At 55.5% G+C, this 15,672-nt stretch overlaps 7 protein-coding genes across 7 annotated transcripts; 5 read left to right on the top strand and 2 right to left on the bottom strand.

Annotated features, from left to right (window-relative positions):
• The first annotated feature begins 339 nt into the window (after positions 1-339).
• L226DRAFT_52137 (uncharacterized protein) lies at positions 340-898 on the top strand. The gene is made up of 2 exons (XM_067678695.1): positions 340-405; positions 468-898. Exons 1-2 carry the CDS (start codon positions 396-398, stop codon positions 740-742), a joined length of 285 nt encoding a protein of 94 aa, XP_067536262.1. The 5' UTR covers positions 340-395; the 3' UTR covers positions 743-898.
• A 212-nt stretch (positions 899-1,110) lies between these two features.
• On the bottom strand, positions 1,111-3,113 carry L226DRAFT_485949 (uncharacterized protein). The gene is made up of 4 exons (XM_067677136.1): positions 3,046-3,113; positions 2,793-2,996; positions 1,724-2,738; positions 1,111-1,663 (listed from the first exon to the last, which is right to left on the bottom strand). The coding sequence occupies exons 1-4, from the start codon at positions 3,075-3,077 to the stop codon at positions 1,292-1,294; spliced, it is 1,623 nt and encodes a 540-aa protein (XP_067536261.1). The 5' UTR covers positions 3,078-3,113; the 3' UTR covers positions 1,111-1,291.
• A 120-nt stretch (positions 3,114-3,233) lies between these two features.
• Positions 3,234-4,828, top strand: L226DRAFT_52127 (uncharacterized protein). The gene is made up of 4 exons (XM_067678690.1): positions 3,234-3,674; positions 3,731-3,887; positions 3,942-4,748; positions 4,804-4,828. Exons 1-3 carry the CDS (start codon positions 3,277-3,279, stop codon positions 4,689-4,691), a joined length of 1,305 nt encoding a protein of 434 aa, XP_067536260.1. The 5' UTR covers positions 3,234-3,276; the 3' UTR covers positions 4,692-4,748; positions 4,804-4,828.
• Positions 4,829-5,922: 1,094 nt separating this feature from the next.
• Positions 5,923-8,331, bottom strand: L226DRAFT_612676 (pectin lyase-like protein). The gene is made up of 14 exons (XM_067686413.1): positions 7,924-8,331; positions 7,802-7,865; positions 7,644-7,746; positions 7,464-7,580; positions 7,405-7,410; positions 7,306-7,346; positions 7,212-7,255; positions 7,084-7,158; positions 6,838-7,032; positions 6,713-6,772; positions 6,619-6,653; positions 6,499-6,565; positions 6,277-6,443; positions 5,923-6,217 (listed from the first exon to the last, which is right to left on the bottom strand). The coding sequence occupies exons 1-14, from the start codon at positions 8,150-8,152 to the stop codon at positions 6,185-6,187; spliced, it is 1,236 nt and encodes a 411-aa protein (XP_067536259.1). The 5' UTR covers positions 8,153-8,331; the 3' UTR covers positions 5,923-6,184.
• Positions 8,332-8,773: 442 nt separating this feature from the next.
• L226DRAFT_534600 (uncharacterized protein) lies at positions 8,774-9,336 on the top strand (the record flags this gene model as incomplete). The annotated part of the gene is made up of 2 exons (XM_067680708.1): positions 8,774-8,897; positions 8,991-9,336. Coding segments are annotated over 2 exons (215 nt in total), but the record flags the coding sequence as incomplete, so codon positions are not given.
• Positions 9,337-10,466: 1,130 nt separating this feature from the next.
• Positions 10,467-12,586, top strand: L226DRAFT_461888 (MFS general substrate transporter; the record flags this gene model as incomplete). Its single annotated transcript, XM_067675684.1, has 11 exons — positions 10,467-10,796; positions 10,871-10,915; positions 10,971-11,034; positions 11,162-11,265; positions 11,335-11,413; positions 11,470-11,613; positions 11,686-11,841; positions 11,896-11,973; positions 12,029-12,119; positions 12,192-12,437; positions 12,514-12,586. The coding sequence occupies 11 exons, from the start codon at positions 10,467-10,469 to the stop codon at positions 12,584-12,586; spliced, it is 1,410 nt and encodes a 469-aa protein (XP_067536257.1).
• A 631-nt stretch (positions 12,587-13,217) lies between these two features.
• On the top strand, positions 13,218-15,542 carry L226DRAFT_485941 (FAD-binding domain-containing protein). Its single transcript, XM_067677135.1, has 7 exons — positions 13,218-13,569; positions 13,662-13,780; positions 13,881-14,024; positions 14,161-14,604; positions 14,659-14,956; positions 15,015-15,217; positions 15,275-15,542. The coding sequence occupies exons 1-7, from the start codon at positions 13,364-13,366 to the stop codon at positions 15,406-15,408; spliced, it is 1,548 nt and encodes a 515-aa protein (XP_067536256.1). The 5' UTR covers positions 13,218-13,363; the 3' UTR covers positions 15,409-15,542.
• Positions 15,543-15,672: the final 130 nt, after the last annotated feature.

Here is a 15,672-nt window from a genome sequence, read left to right as displayed (position 1 = left end):
CCCGAGCGCCGACGTCTGTTTCTAGTTGTGGTCATCAGAAGCGCAGGAATGGGAAAGTACAGCACTTAATCAGGATGCAGGACGGAGAGCAACGTCGTCGCTGCGGTATCCTTCGAAAAAAGATCGAAGCAGAAGACGAGGCCGAGGTTATCAAGGCGGTCCACCGTCCGCTTGCGATTACGTCCTGGGCGGGCACAGGCTGGTGTGCGCCGCCTTCCGCGGCCGTGCACCCGAATCCCGCGCGTTATGGCCGCTGGCGGCTGGGGCCAGTGGTCATTGATCCTTTGATTCTGTCCTCCGAGACGTCGTCTTTCTCACACTTCCTGCGCCCTGAGCACTGCGCGGTTTAATCGAGTCCTCCTCGTCCGACTGTCTCCCATACCCGAGCCCGCTGGATGTCGCAAGGCGCGTCAGGCAGTTATCCGTCGGCAATGACGGATAGCTCACACGTTGGGTCTCGGGAGCAGGTCATGCCCCCTTACATTTCCACAGAGATCACGGACACTCAGCTGTAGATGTGGACCTATGCAACACCGGGGAACGCACACTTGCCGTGTGTGCTCTTGTTTGTCGGGCCTGGCTACCAAAGAGCAGGGCCAAACTGTTCGAAGCCATTTACATCAGGAATCAGCGCAGCTACGACCTGCTCGTCGAGCGGGTTGTACATTCAGAGACTAGGAGCATTGAGCCACTATCTCATCTCCGTGAACAGTCTTTACATCTAGCCGTTCGGTGCGGATAGCCTCAGCCCGGTCGCCCGTCTATTCCTCATCGAGTTTGCGGAGAAACTCCCGGGATTGCGTGTATGGGACGTCGGCGGTATAGATTGGACCTACCAGCGACCTTCCGTCAAGTGGCCTCTGCTGTTGTCACATTTCCGCACCATCACATGCCTGAGGCTCTGAGAATGCGATTTCCGACGTCTGCTCACTGCGTTACTGGCACTGCTCTCGCAACATCTTCCATCAACCATCCGCGCGCGCTGCAATGGCTTGGCTTCTCAACCGAACTCTTCCCCCGTCGTCGAGTCCCAACTCCAGAGTGGTGTGTCTTAACCTCTGTCCGAGTCTCTCGCGACTTTTGCCCTCAGCATCATCTAGTCAAACTATCAAGACGGTTCTCCCACTTCCGCGATCACGACCTCCATGTCCTATGCGACCGCCAAAGGTCAGTCTCGATCGCTGTGCGTTCACCTCGCGTTCGCCGGAGTGACTATTGCCGCGGTCGAGCTAACCCTGCAGTGGTAGTGGTCTGGATATGATGTTGAGGAGTATACAATAGACAGAAACAGCTAACAAAGCAGATCGTGGTCGGCATAGATTATGACGTCGTCCCGCGTTATCCAAGTTCCCCTCCTGGGCTCCGTGTTGTCCGCCAAGTGATCGATTCGGAACCTGCGCCATAGGTGGCGTCCCGAGTCGGCGGGCCACCACAGGTGAATCTCCTTGACGGACGGACTGAGAATGCCCGCGAGAGTTTCCGCGATGACGCGTTGGTCATCGGCGAAGGTCTTCATTGCGAGGTCATCATACGCCCACGGTTCCTCAAAGCCGCGCTGGGCAGGGCGCATGGAAAAGTCCGGCAGAGGCGTGTTCTCCAAGTCCAGATGGACCTTCAGAACACGGAGTTCTGCGAGCGACGAAAGCAGCCGAGCAAACTCATCCTGTATCCCAAGGGACGTGAGATATCAGATACAGGCCACGTCGACGCCGGACGGACTCACCACTGCGATGTCACCAGTGTTCGGTGCCCTATATCGATATATTTGCAGTATTTGAATCTTCGGTAATGCAGATGACACGAAGCCGAGCAGGGTGCTCTCGCTCTCGTCAGCTCGATACTCCAGGTGCAGCTCCGAGAGGTCCCGCGCGCGACAGCGCTGCAGGATATCAAGCATCTCCGAGGACGTCTGCAGCGGGAAACCGTACGGGCGAAAGGGGTCGTTGCCCTCAAGGAAGGGCCGCTCGGCCACATGAGGATAGCAGGATAGGGAGAGCACCCGGAGGCATTGTGGAAGGCGAGCGTAGACAGGATCATCTACCACAGGGTGCGACACGGAGAGCTCCTCCAAGTGTGGCCACGGGTAATCGTCTGCGTCGTCATGATCCAAAATAGGTCGTGGCTCGGCATCCGCGGATAAGGTGAGCTCCAGAACGAGGACACGCAGGTCTCGCATCCTGGAGAATAGCGTAGCGTAGGGTACAGATGGTGTCGTCCATTGTGCCCCACGTAGTCGCAACTCGCACAGGCGGGGCCAATCCAACTGGGACACAGCCTCAGTTGGAACGAGCTCGGCGGGCAGGGTCAGAACCTTCAGCGAACTGCAAAGCTTCGTGAGAAACAGAATGATGTTCGCTTTCTCGGCATCGGTAGGAGGGTACCTCCGCGATACGCTACGTTCATGGTGGAAGAGGGTCAGAGGTGCAATGATCGTGTGGTCCTCGAAGGAAGCAGATTCAGTCTGGGAGAGGAGTAGGTGGATGACCGATAGTTCGCGCAGTTGAGGTAAGGTGAGGATCGACATCAAAGCTGGCAACGATATGCCGTGTATGTAGAAAGTGCCTTGTCCAATGATTAGGGAGATCTTGGTAAGGCGTGGCATGTGTCGCAGAAGGCTGAAAAGCTTGGGACTCTCCAGCACACCGCACAGGTACGGGTCTCGGGCAAACATAAGTCCATTATAACCCTTTGACACCGTGTACATTCTGTCGGGACAAACGTCCACTACCTTGAAGTGTCTAGTCCAATTCGACGTCAGCCCTGAATGGGAGAACGAGAAATGGTTCACTCACCTGACGTACGGCCACCGGAATTTCTGAAGAATCACCCTCTTGCTTTTCATTGGTCGATCAATGTAGCGGGTTGCGTGCGAGAACATAAGGGGTACGCAGAGCGTCCGAAGGTAACGGCAAGTTGCTGAGAGCGAAACCAGGTCTTTAACGGACTCGATACTTGCTATGATGCGTATTAAGACATCGCAGATCAGATCATCTAGTCTGTCTCAGAGTAAGTTTCCTCGCAGTATTTCATAAACTCAGAGCCGACCTGTATAGAGTAGACTCGTATATCGTGGTCATGATTGAAGATGCGATGGGATGCGGGGGATGCGATGTGGTGAACGTTGAAGAGACCAACCTGCCAGGTGCAATGCCACTGGCACCGTCGGTAGTCGAATAGACGCTTGAAGCTTGAAGCGGACATGTCGGGAACGCGCCGGGCCGGACTCTTGTCCGCAACCACGACCATCTAGCACGCTCTGCCTGCGCCGTTACTGTCATGCGGTCGCGGGGCTCAGCGGCTCCCGAGCGCCGATGTCTGTTTGCGAGTCATCAGGAGCGCAGGAATTGGAAAGTACTGTACTTGATCAGGATGCAGGACGGAGAGCAACGTCGTCGCTGCGGTATCCTTCGAGAAAAGATCGAAGCAGAAGACGAGGTCGAGGTTATCAATGCGCTCCGCTTGCGATGCGGGGCAGGTGTGCGCTGCCTTCGCGGCCGTGCACCCGAATCCCGCGCGTTATGGCCCCTGGCGGCTGGGGGTTGGCCTCAAGCGGCACATTTTGATGGTATCCTCAGAGACGTCTCCCATTTCCTGCACCCTGTGTGCTGCCGCCGTTCAACCTCCTCGTCGTCCAACCTCTGTCTCCCATACCCGAGCCCTCTGGACTTCGCAAGGTGCGTCAGGCAAATATCAGTTGGCGATGACGGAGAGCTCACACGTTGGGTCTTAGGAGCCTGAAGGTCGTGCCCCAGTGCACCATAGGAGAGCCGTCTTTGTCTTCAACAGAGTCGATGTCTCCCACCTCCTACCTCCTGCACACTGTACTGTCACAATCTCCTCCTTGTCCGACTCTGTCTTTCATACCCGAACCCGCTGAATCTTGCAAGGTGCGTTGGGCGAATGTCAGTTGCCGATGCCAATAGAACTCACGTTGGAAGCAGGTCATGTCGCCTTACATCCCCCCAGAAATCACGACCGCCATTATCTCAGCTGTAGATGTGGACCTATACAACACAGGGGAACGCACACTCACCATGTGTGCTCTTGTTTGTCGGGCATGGCTGCCGAGGAGCAGGACCAAACTGTTCGAAGCCATTTACATCAGGAACCAGCGCAACTACGACCTGCTCGTCGAGCGGTTTGTACGTTCAGAGACCATGAGCCACTATCTCACTTCCGTGAACAGCTTCTACATTCAGCCGTTCGGTGTGGATAGCCCCAGCTCGGTCGCCCGTCTATTCCTCATCGAGTTTGCGGGAAAACTCCCGGGATTGCGTGTATGGGACGTCGGCGGTATAGATTGGACCCACCAGCGACCTTCCGTCAAGTGGCCTCTGCTGTTGTCACATTTTCGCACCATCACATACCTGAGGCTCTGGGAATGTCGTTTTTCGTCCTTCAGCGACTTCCGACGTCTGCTTACTGCGTTACCACTGCTCTCCACCCTCAACATCTTGCATGTCACATGGCCCGCAGTCTCACCGGAACTGCACCTGCGGACGACCCCCGGTCCAATGTGCCGCACATATTGGCCAGAGTTACGCGCCCTTTTATCTATGATGAAGACGGGTGGCAATGCGCAGAGATGTTCCTTAAGTGGATCACGGCAGCGCTCCGTGGATCGACCGTCAAAGAGCTATTCTGTGGCTTCTTTGGCCTGCCTCCCACTGGGTCATTGCGCGAAACTGTAGTCGCTTTCGTGGGTCGAGACGAGCGGTCAGTCACAGATCTCAATGTACATATTACCGGTATGTATGCTTCTGCATCTCGTCCACTGTTTACTATTCTTGCTGATGCTTCTAGTACCCTAATGTCCAGACGGTCTGCCTCTGACGGGATTCATCGCTCTTGAAAGCTTGTCTCTCAATCTAGACAGATACCAGGACGACTGGAAAAGTGTGGCTTCAGTCTTGCAAGACGTCACCTCGAAGACGATACAATCTATCACGTTCAGCCTTGTGCCCACCGTGCGGGTCGTGAACAATGACACCAACTTCCTGCATTTCGATCATGACACGCTTGAGGAACTCGATCGCGTCCTTTCGCGCGAGCCGTTCAGCAATCTCCGGGAGGTCATCTTCGAGGTAGAGGGGATAAGGAAGAGCTTCTCCGCACACATGCTAGGAGATACTTGCCCAAGCTACATGAACGGAAGATCCTCTGGCTGGATTTTTGGGGACGACTGCAACGTTTGGTGAGTACCTGAACACATTCATCACGACGAGGTACTGATTTCCCCTTCCACAGGAAGTCGACGGAGAGGACACGTTCCGTCTGGCCCGGTGATGAATACTCGAGTTGAATGGTTCAGCAGGTGCCACATCCGAGACATCTAAGTTCCCGGGCTAGCAAGGAGTGGCTTCCGCTGTTCTCGCCGACACTGTCACCGGAAGCACCACTGCCGACCGAGTATTCGTGCATCTTGACTCGCAACATCCTCCATCGACATATCCCAACTGCGCTTCCATGGCTTTACCTCTCCGAGTGAACCGAACTCTTCCCTCGTCATTGCGTCCCAAGTCCAGACCGGACTGGTGGTGTGTCTCAACCTCCCCCATCCAAGTCTCTCGCGACTCTTGCCTTCTCATCATATAGTTATCACCAAGGTTCTCCCACTCCCGCTCGGATCACGATCTCCATATGAGATCGCCAAAAAAAAGTCATTCTTCTCGATCATGCCTTCGCCTTCGCATTCGCCGGAGTGACAGCCACTGCAGTCGAGTTAACGCTGTGTACATGTGGCGGCGGACCTCGCGCGCACCCTTTCTCTATCCGCTTTTCGGCCGAGTACCGCTTCTAGTGCTTTCGTCACTGTCATGTTTCTGTAAGCCGAGGGGTCATCGAACCTCCGCAGACTCATTCCGAATCCTTCACGGTTGCTGTCAAGGGTCGACCTCAACACCACTCAAAAGGACAGCAGAGGCCGTCCTCTCGCTTTCCTACACCCCATCTCATACCACAACTTCTGTCACACTGAGCTCTACCACTATGTTGAGCAGTAATATGAGAAATTGAGGCGATGCATCTTCGTCCGTGGCGCTTTGGATCTTCAAGACAGTGGATGTACTCGCGAACATTAGCGCGATCGTCAGTTAGTCAGAACTGCGTCCGCTAGGTAGGTGAGGAAGAACCCGATGGAATGAGTGTTAAGCTACCTCGCACGGTCACCTCCCAATTGCAATACTCAGGAGTTGGGTGCGGTACAGTTGAAGTCGAGCTGAGAACGGATGTCACTGAGAACAACGCTCCGACACAAGCGGGGTAGAGGTAACGCACCTGGTCTTGAGTAGCGATGTTCTTGCAGATATATTCCGTCGACGTCGAGTTACCACCAGCAATGAGGTGGGTGCCCGTCGCGGTGATGTCGTTGCACGTGGCCGAGCACTCGAGGTCAACTACCACGTTGCCTTCAGCATCAGAGGAGGTTCCTGTGACGTTGTAGTCTGTACGAGGAGTATGTCAGGAAGGCCGAGGAGGGCTACCAGACAGGAGACACACAGTGGACGTCGGAGATGGTGAGTTTGCTCGGGTACTGTGCGCAGACGTCTGCATTCGTGGAGTAGCACTAGAACGTGGCGTGAGTGGATGGTGGTTATGTTAGCGCATGCTCGATTTTACCTGATTGATGAGGATAGGATTGTCGACGTTCTGAACTGTGAGGTGATCTACTGGTCAGATCTGCTTGATTAAAGACCGAGTGGTGTCAGCCCACCATAGAAGTCCCGGAAAGTAATGTTTCTGACGAAACCAGTACCACCGCCAACTGTGCTCTCTGCAGACATGGCATGCTATGGTCAGCGTTACGCACGACATATAAGGGAAATGCGGGGAACATACCAGGGTCGGGGTTACCACCGAACACCTTGATGCGAGCGCCGTTCTGCGCATTTAGCATTGTGATGTTCTTCACGGACACGTTCGCGACGATGTCCGTCTCGCCCGCGTACTGGCCAAGACTGCCGACGGAGATACCATGCGAGCCGTTGCACCACATGTTCTGAACGATGATGTTGGTGCTGTTCGGCTTGAACGCTGTATCGCTGTGAGTACTGAATGCACTTTACGAGAACCAAAAACACATACAGACGCAGTCATCATCATTGTTCACGTGTGAATCCTCGACGGTCACATAGGAAGAGCGGTAGATATCCCATCCGTCTATGACGAGCCATAGTCAGATGGGTGGTAAGGCAAGTTCGCAGCCAACCTACCAGAGTTGGCAGTTGGCGAGCTCGAATAGGACACTGTGTTGATACTGAGAGACCGAAGTTAGTGAGAACGCAGCAGTGGACCAACGTAGCTTACCGAATGTTCTTGTACGTGACGTGCGAGCTCTGGTACACGAACTGCGGTACGATGGGTCAGACACGTCTGCATGAGCACTGTCGACTCTTGTTCGCCTACGTTATTCTACAAGCACATTGAGTCAGTAATGGGGAAAAGATTAACATGACAGGACATACCCAGAACGGAGAGCCAATCTGCCTGATGTTTTCAACCACAACATTTGTAGCGTTCCCAATCGTCAGCGGAATTGGCCGCGCGAAGGTCGTGGACGATCCTCCAGCAGTGCCGGAGTCCTATTTGTGGCAAGCCAGCGTCAGGAGGAGATTTTAGAGGAATAAAAAGGCAACGCTACCCACGTGCGTATTGTTGTACGTGTCCCACCAGACCTGACCGTTTCCGTCAATCGTGCCGCCTCCGTATAGGTGGATGTCTTTTCCAGACAGGAACCAGAAAGTCGTCCTGAGTAACAAAGAGAGTCAGCTAGAGATCATGCAACAATCATCGAGGAACATACGCATTCTGGTAGGTGAGGTAGAGACTCTGAGGCGACCATTTCGCAATGTCGGGCGTGTACTGGACTGGACGCAGCGTTATTGACATATACGATACAATACAAAACAGTAGCAGTGCACTCACCAGTACCACTTAACTCAATTTCCACGTCATCCAAGTTTTCGGTCATGAGAAGTGAGTCGACGACGTAGTACTTGTCGAGGACGATCTTCGACTTCGTCGCGCACTTTTTGAACGCGGCGTTGATGGCTGGGCCGTCGTCCTCACCTCCGCCAATCGCAGGAACCTTGCACGTCCTTCGCGCGAGTGCAAACGCAACCAATACGGTCAACGTGAAGAAATTCGTGATCATGCCGGGACTGGTGGGGAATGGAGGTCGAAATGAGGACGGTGAGGTCCTCCACGCTGTCCCGCCGTATTATGTCGTCCGTGAGGGTCATGAGGACGTATCCAATCATAGCAGCGCGGTCCGGGGCTGTATATGCGTTTTCCGGGCCCTGGCTGCTGTCGTCGCGTCCTGCGCCGTCATGGTTCTGGTCAGGAGGGACAACGCGTGCAGGCGCCCGACGCGTCCCTCTTCATCACGTGGACGTTCTGGACCCACGTCACTCCTTGCCGACCCCGGGACACCGCAGTGCGATCGCGGGTGGCTGGACGCGACGTCCGTCGACGAACTCTTCGTCCACACCATCGCTGTCTCCACCGTCGACATACAGAGGACGATGGCTGGCCTACAGCCCTATGTCGACCGTACGTTTTCTCTGCTCGGATTCGCTGTCGATGCTGATACCGCTCGACGATGCAGACCGTGTCCTCCTCATCCTGCAGGATGGCCGAGCAATCGTGGTATGTTATGCAACACCTCATGCCAATCCGACGTGCTGACACTTCCTTTTCCCATGTTTATTGGAATCGTCACCCACTATACCTGTCCCACCCCCCTCGTCGTCCCGGACCGTGCGGTTGCAGGGCGTAATGGCAGGGTTCGACCAAAAGTCCAACGTCGTTCTCTCGGATACCAAAGAACGCGTGTATAGCATGGAAGAGGGCGTAGAGGAGATCCCACTCGGGCTTTACCTGGTGAAAGGCGATCAGATGTAAGTGCTCATCCGTCTTTTTGTCTCTTTGTGGCGCGTCTCCCCCGCGTACGTTCCCCGTCGCGCTCCCAGACAGCTGACGGCGGCTCGCAGCGTACTCATTGGGGAACTAGACGAAGCAGCCGACAAGGCCGTCGACTTGTCAACCATACGTGCCGAACCCCTGCCCCCAATACGATACTGACGTCGACTTGGCTCATATTATCTGCCCCCGTGCTGGCCCGCCTCGCAAGCGGCGCGTTGAGGGCTACGCGTCACAGCCGCGGGACGTCTTGTTTTACTGGCGCACGGAGATTCTGCCTACGCGCTCAAGACGGACTACTTCGAACCCGTGTACCGTGATCCCGAAGACACGAGAGAACGCCGCGATTACGCGGAGGTGCAAAAGCGCGTGGTACTAGATGCCGAGGACGCTATGGTGCTGTGGGCTACGAGTTCTGTAAGCAGCAATATGAATGCTATCACGATGCAGTTCCATTTCACCTATGTACTCAGTCCGTGTCTGCCAGTTCGCGATCGAGTCAAGTTGTACGGTGTGCATATACATCGCCGAGTGCGCGAAGGTGAGTAGTAAATAATATGTGTGGAGTGCCCGCTAAGGAGGTACGCAGGTACATAGACGTTTTCCTGCACCTCGCCCTCTGCATCTGACAACAAGACTCCGCCCTTCCTGAACATCGAGGGATGTCCGATGCACTTGCTGAGCCTGCGCGGGGCGACGAGTTGGCGTCAGTTTTTCTCCCTCGCCTCTCGGCCTTGTCCCCTGCTTCTGTTCGTGCGATATCTGACACGTCCTCCGTACGCAAGGAAGAGATTCCTCCGACACAGTGATCCTCTGTATACCGCCCCAGAATCTTGCAGCGCTCCGGTTTACATCGGCACTGTTGATCGTCGTGGAAGTACCATGACTGACCAGGGCGAGTCGTCGCGCTATCCAGGCATCGCTGCGAGCGTTCATGGACACCACGTATTCAGCAGAACTTGACTCGGACGGTACGAGCTAGTTCCGGCATAGCAGCATACTTGCTCGCCTGGTGCACGCGCGTAGTTCGCAGGGTGAACCCAAACGTACTCGCGTCGCCAAGCGAGCCAGATATATTGAACTCACTCGTCACTGGACCTCTCAGGGCACCTTCAGCTTCAGAAAATTACGATGGATGATTCTACATGCCGACCACAACCTCCAAAAGGCATGCACATAAGACTCTAGATGTCAGGGATTGTATTTCGTGAGTCGTTTGGGTAGGTATTATCGAGCGCTTACAATGCTCCGAGGTTTTCCCTCACCCCGCCGCTGGGCGCACTTTCTACCATCCACGACTGTCGACGCATACGTGGAGCAACAGAATCTCCCCCATGTTTTCTTGGCGATCCTCAGGACGGGCTGTGTACACCGTATTCGCAATCGAGAGTCATTCAGGAGGACGCGCTGGATACTGCTACTTAGGAGGCCCCTCGACAACGGTGCTGTCGTCGGAACTCTGAACCTCACCACCACCACATCATCATCCTTCAGTGTGCATACTTCACCTTCTCCCATATGGGCGTATGACTGACTTCTCGTGCAGGATGGAAGTAGAACTGTCCACGATGCGCACACGCCCTCCGCACCCGGGACTATCTGGTGAAGCTGCCAGCGTGAACCCCACTTCCGCGGCCAGCGACGACACCAGTACCAGGCAAGGGAGGAAGAGCATGGAGATTTTTGAGAACGTCCCAACTGCAAGCTTGCACTCACATCCCGATGATGTACCAGCGACGGCTATTCCGGCGCTGACTGCTGCGTCTCGGCTGAAGGCGCGGATACAGTTCGCAACTCTCTGCTGGACATTATTCCTTGCGGGTTGGAATGATGGCACCACTGGTCCTCTGCTGCAGCGCATACAGAATGTATACCATGTACGTCGATTGTTTGCGCTTTCTCTCGGGGGATGTTTCTGACTATGCCCCACTGCGGGCTCTTTGGTACATAGGTTGGGTTCGCTTTGGTGTCCATGATCTTCATCGCCAACTGTATCGTGCGTGTTCCACCGAACAACTTCCTCTAGTATAGAGTACTGATTCGCATTCTAGGGTTTCATCACGGGCGCAGTCCTCAACGTCTGGCTAACAGACCGGTTTGGCTTCGGTACCGTGCGTGTCAACTCCAGCATGTCTGGCTCATATCTGACCACAGCGGACTTCGCGCGCACAGGTCATGGTGACTGGTGTGGCGATTTTGACACCTCGTAGATAACTATCATGGCACCCATCTCTTTTGTCAGGTTCTCTCGCGCAAGTGGCCGGTTACGTGATGGAAGCACCAGCGCCCCCGTTCCCGGTCTTCGTCTTGGGCTATGCGCTGAATGGCTTTGGTGTGGCTCTGCAGGTTCGTCACTAGTGCTCTATCAATGATTGGCACATACACTACACAAATGAGACGGTTTTTCTATGACAGGACGCTGGCGCTAACGGGTTCGTCGCCTCGCTCAAGGACAACGCGGCGACTAAGATGGGCGTACTGCATGCGGTCTACGGTATGATATCTCTCATCGTATGAGAATAGGAATATCTAACCCGTATTATTCTCAAGGTGCGGGTGCGTTCTGTGCTCCGCTGGTGGCGACCCAATTCTCGCAGCTCAGCCGATGGTCGTTCCATTTTCTCGCGTCGCTTGGTATCGCGGTGCTCAACACGATCCTTCTGATCGCGGTCTTCCGATTCAGGAGCCAGGACGGTGGGTCGCGATTCAGGTCTATTAACACTCACTGCCGAGACTAACTTATGGATCTATCTGCTGCCCGCAAAGAGTGTCTCACTGAGATAGGCCAGCCGCCCAGCCACGAGGACTCCTCGACTGCTGACAATCGCGGAAGCAAGTATCGACAGATGTTCCGCCTACGTTCTCTGCACTTACTGGCGCTGTTCGCCCTGCTATATGTCGGTGTAGAGGTCACGATTGGAGGTAAGTCCCGGCAACCCTCCGTGTTATATCTCTAACGATCGCTGAGTTGTTCAGGCTGGATCGTCACCTATATCCAGAGACTCCGTGGAGGAGGCCCTGATTCGGGATACATCTCTTCTGGCTTTTTCGGTGGTATGTCGTCCTGGCACTCTCATAGCCATTGGTTGTATCAACATCTTCCGGACAGGACTGATGATTGGCCGAGTGGGATTGCTGTGGGCTAACCACATGATCGGCGAGAGACGTGCTGTCTTCCTCTACGCCTTAGTCGCCATCGGGTGCGCCGCTCAGCCTTCAGGACCCACATCCCAAATGCCTTCACTGACTTCTGATAATATCCACTACTGCAGATTGGAACTCGTTGTCTGGCTCGTGCCCTCGCTCCTCGGCGGGGCACTCGCAGTGTCCTTTGTCGGCGTCCTCCTCGGCCCCATCTACCCGCTTGTGATGAACCACGCTGGGCGCGTCCTCCCGCCCTGGCTCCTCACCGGGTCTGTGGGCTGGATTGCGAGCTTTGGCCAGGCCGGGTCGGCGGTCTTCCCCTTCATGACTGGTGCGCTTGCGTCCAAGGCAGGCATCAAGAGCTTGCAGCCCTTGTGCGTGTTGTCTCCTTGCTCTTATGCGATGGACTGAACGGCAGGCATGCTGACGTGCTCTTGCTCTTGCGTGCAGGTTGGTGTCGATGATGGGCTTCATGGTGTTTTTGTGGGCACTTGTTCCGAATGCGCCGCGTCGCATTGAGTGACGACCCATAGTATGGTGTGTTCCAGTCTCCAACTCAATTGATTATCCTGTCGTGCTGAACATCCTTATCGAAAGGATGTATGTTCAGTAATTCTTTTGCTAATCGATGCTACTGGCACTTGCATATTCGAGTCCAGTGGATCAACAGAGAAGGCGTTGGGCGGCTGGGCACGATCTCTTGTCCGAGAAGAACTTCTGGGATCTGCGCTGTTGGGTCGTTGAGCTTTGCAAGGCAATTGACTAGATTGTTAGATGATCCACAGCACCCCTGATTCGGGATCCAAGATGCCTCAGTTATCAGGAATCACGTAACGGTCCTCGGCCGCTGCACCCTTGTACGGCGCAAATAGGCTTCTGAACGACGCTGTGAAGTAACGAATCACGACATCGCGGCGCTGCAACAAGCTCTCGGGACAGTATCGCCGCACGTCAGGAAGTACGATTCACGAACCCGGAGGGCGTCATGGAGCTGGCTGGAGCTGGCCAGCAAGTAGGCGGATCGTGTACCATGTCAGACGACATGATGACCTCAACGTCCGACGTGCACGCGTGAGCCTGTTCCAGCTGTCAATGGTTTTCCATGCTTAGCCTTAACCCTTGGCCTCGAGGACTTCCAACTTCCGACCTCGAGCGCGCGCTGGAGCCCCCTGGCAGCAATCCTCTCACCATTGTCGACTCGAGCCCGAGATCATGATGTGGTCATAAACATCTATAAAGCCAGCATGGACGCGTTGCGGGAAGGTCTGACGCCCTATCCTCAGGATCTGGTTCTTCCATCATGCGGCATGCGCACTTGCCCTCAGGCTCCCTCGTCGTCACGGTCCTCGCCGCTGCCCTGCTCTCACTCGCGGCCAGGGTGCCCTACAGCTCACTCGATAACCGCGCTAACAGTACATTCCTGAGCTGCTTGGAACATGCGGGACTCGACCCTGTCGTGCAAGGTGAAGCAGCCTACGCGACCGACTCTGCGCCCTTCAATCTCCGGTGCGTGCGCGCTTTCGTATCTACACGCTCATCCGGAGAAGCCTGCCCTAGTATCAGGCATACTCCGTGCTCATTTTATCCTACCTCCTTAGGTTCAAGTATAAACCGGCAGCCATCGTTTATCCCAAGGACGCCGCCGGGGTTGCAGCAGCAGTCAAGTGCGGCGCCGCGCACGGCGTCAAGGTCAACGCCCGTGGCGGAGGCCACTCCTGTCAGTGCATGCAGTTACATGCGAGACTGTTTCCATCAGACATGTCCGCGTCTACCTACAGGCACCGTACGGTACTGAACTATGTTCTCTCTGTTCCTAGATGCGGCGTTCGCACTTGGGGGCGAGGACGGTCACTTGACGGTCTCGCTCGACAACCTCCGGCACCTGTCCGTCAGCGGGGATACCGCTACGATCGGGGGAGGGAACCACCTGGGCGACGTCGCGCTCTACCTCTGGCAACACGGTGCGTATCACGAGTTCTACACCTGCGCTCCTTTCTCCCTCCGCTCGTCCTTTCTCCACAGAAGCTCCGGGGGCTGCTGCCAGGCGTGTCGATGTCCAATTATCATAGCTGACCATGTTATTACTCAATCTGCCAGGTAAACGCGCCCTTGCGCACGGCACCTGTCCCTACGTTGGTATCGGCGGGCACGCCGGCCAAGGCGGCTTCGGCATCCCCTCCCGCCTCTGGGGCCTCCTCGCTGACCAAATCACTTCCATTGAGCTCGTTACTGCCTCAGGGTCCATTCTCCCCGCCTCTCCCTCGCGGAACGCAGACCTCTTTTGGGCGGCGATGGGCGCTGGGGCGAGTGTCGGGATCATCACGCAGTTCACCGCGGCCACACACAAGGCGGTCGACTCGGTCGCGTTTTCGTACTCGTTTGCGAACTATGGGGCTAAGGAGGCGAGCCGGGGCCTCTTGGCCTGGCAGAGGTTTGCGAGTGATCCGGAGAGGCCGTTGGATGCGGAGTTGGGTCTGCAGCTACATGTGAATCCAGGGAGTACCCCGAGCGGAATATCGTTCTCCGTGAGCGGATCGTACTGTGAGCATTGATTCGGATATTTTGCTATGGTAATGTTGCTCACAGATCTTGCAGACAATGCCGACATTGCCAAGCTCAACGCAACGATGGCTCCGCTCCTCGCAGAGCTCGGCAGGCCGACTGCCACCACGATGCAAACACAAGACTGGATCACATCCGTCCTCTATTACGCCGGAGCACAGAACCTGAACGGGCTCAACACGACGCTTGCGCCAGACGTGCACGACCACTTCTACGCAACCTCGACGTTCGTAAGCGAGCATGCGCCGCTCGGGAAGCCTTCCGCCGATGCGCTGATGCAGTACTTCTACGGCCCGGGGACGAAGACCAACGTTGGGTGGTTCATCATCTTGTGAGTTTCCAACAGCGCTGCTCTATGCGAATACGGCATACTGAGGGGATCGGGGAAGCGACCTGTATGGGGGCCCGAAGTCTGCGATCCGCCGACGTAACGCGGACTTCAATGCTTTCGATGCGCGGGATGCTCTGTACTCAATCCAGTACTATGGCTCGTTCCCGAGCAACGTCGCGGACGCAACTGGGATCGCATTCATCCAGGGCATGAAAGGCGCGCTCGAGCGTAACCAGCCGCACACGGTCTTCAAGGAGTACGGTGCGTCGACTCTCGTCTAGTCCCGAGATCAAGGCATACTGACGAAACTTGAGACAGTGAACTACATAGACAGCACATATTCTGCGGATGTCGCGCACAGGAAGTACTACCCGACGCACACCGCACGACTCACGGAGATCAAGAACAAGTACGACCCGCACCGCGTGTTCCACTATCCACAGGACTTCTAGCCGCAATTCTGTCGTTCAGGTTCGAAGGTGTCCTCCCAGTTCCCTTCCGGCCTATATACTCTGCGTCGGATGTATCACCTTGGATAATGGACTGTTCTGCAATCGACTTCCTTCGGCCATGTTGTAGTCAGGGTTGGCACAATGATCGAACACGCATATGGATGAATCTCCCTTCACCTGCCCCGAGCCTTGAGAACGGGTGTAAGGTGTCTCAGAATGGGACCGTATGGTGTCTCAGTCTCGCTACTGCGTTCAGATATGACA

This window comes from Lentinus tigrinus (assembly GCF_003813185.1).
Source record: "Lentinus tigrinus ALCF2SS1-7 unplaced genomic scaffold L226scaffold_10, whole genome shotgun sequence".
Lineage (NCBI taxonomy): Eukaryota > Fungi > Basidiomycota > Agaricomycetes > Polyporales > Polyporaceae > Lentinus > Lentinus tigrinus.
Note: the sequence above shows the minus strand (reverse complement) of the source record. Positions and strands in the feature narration are given on the sequence as shown.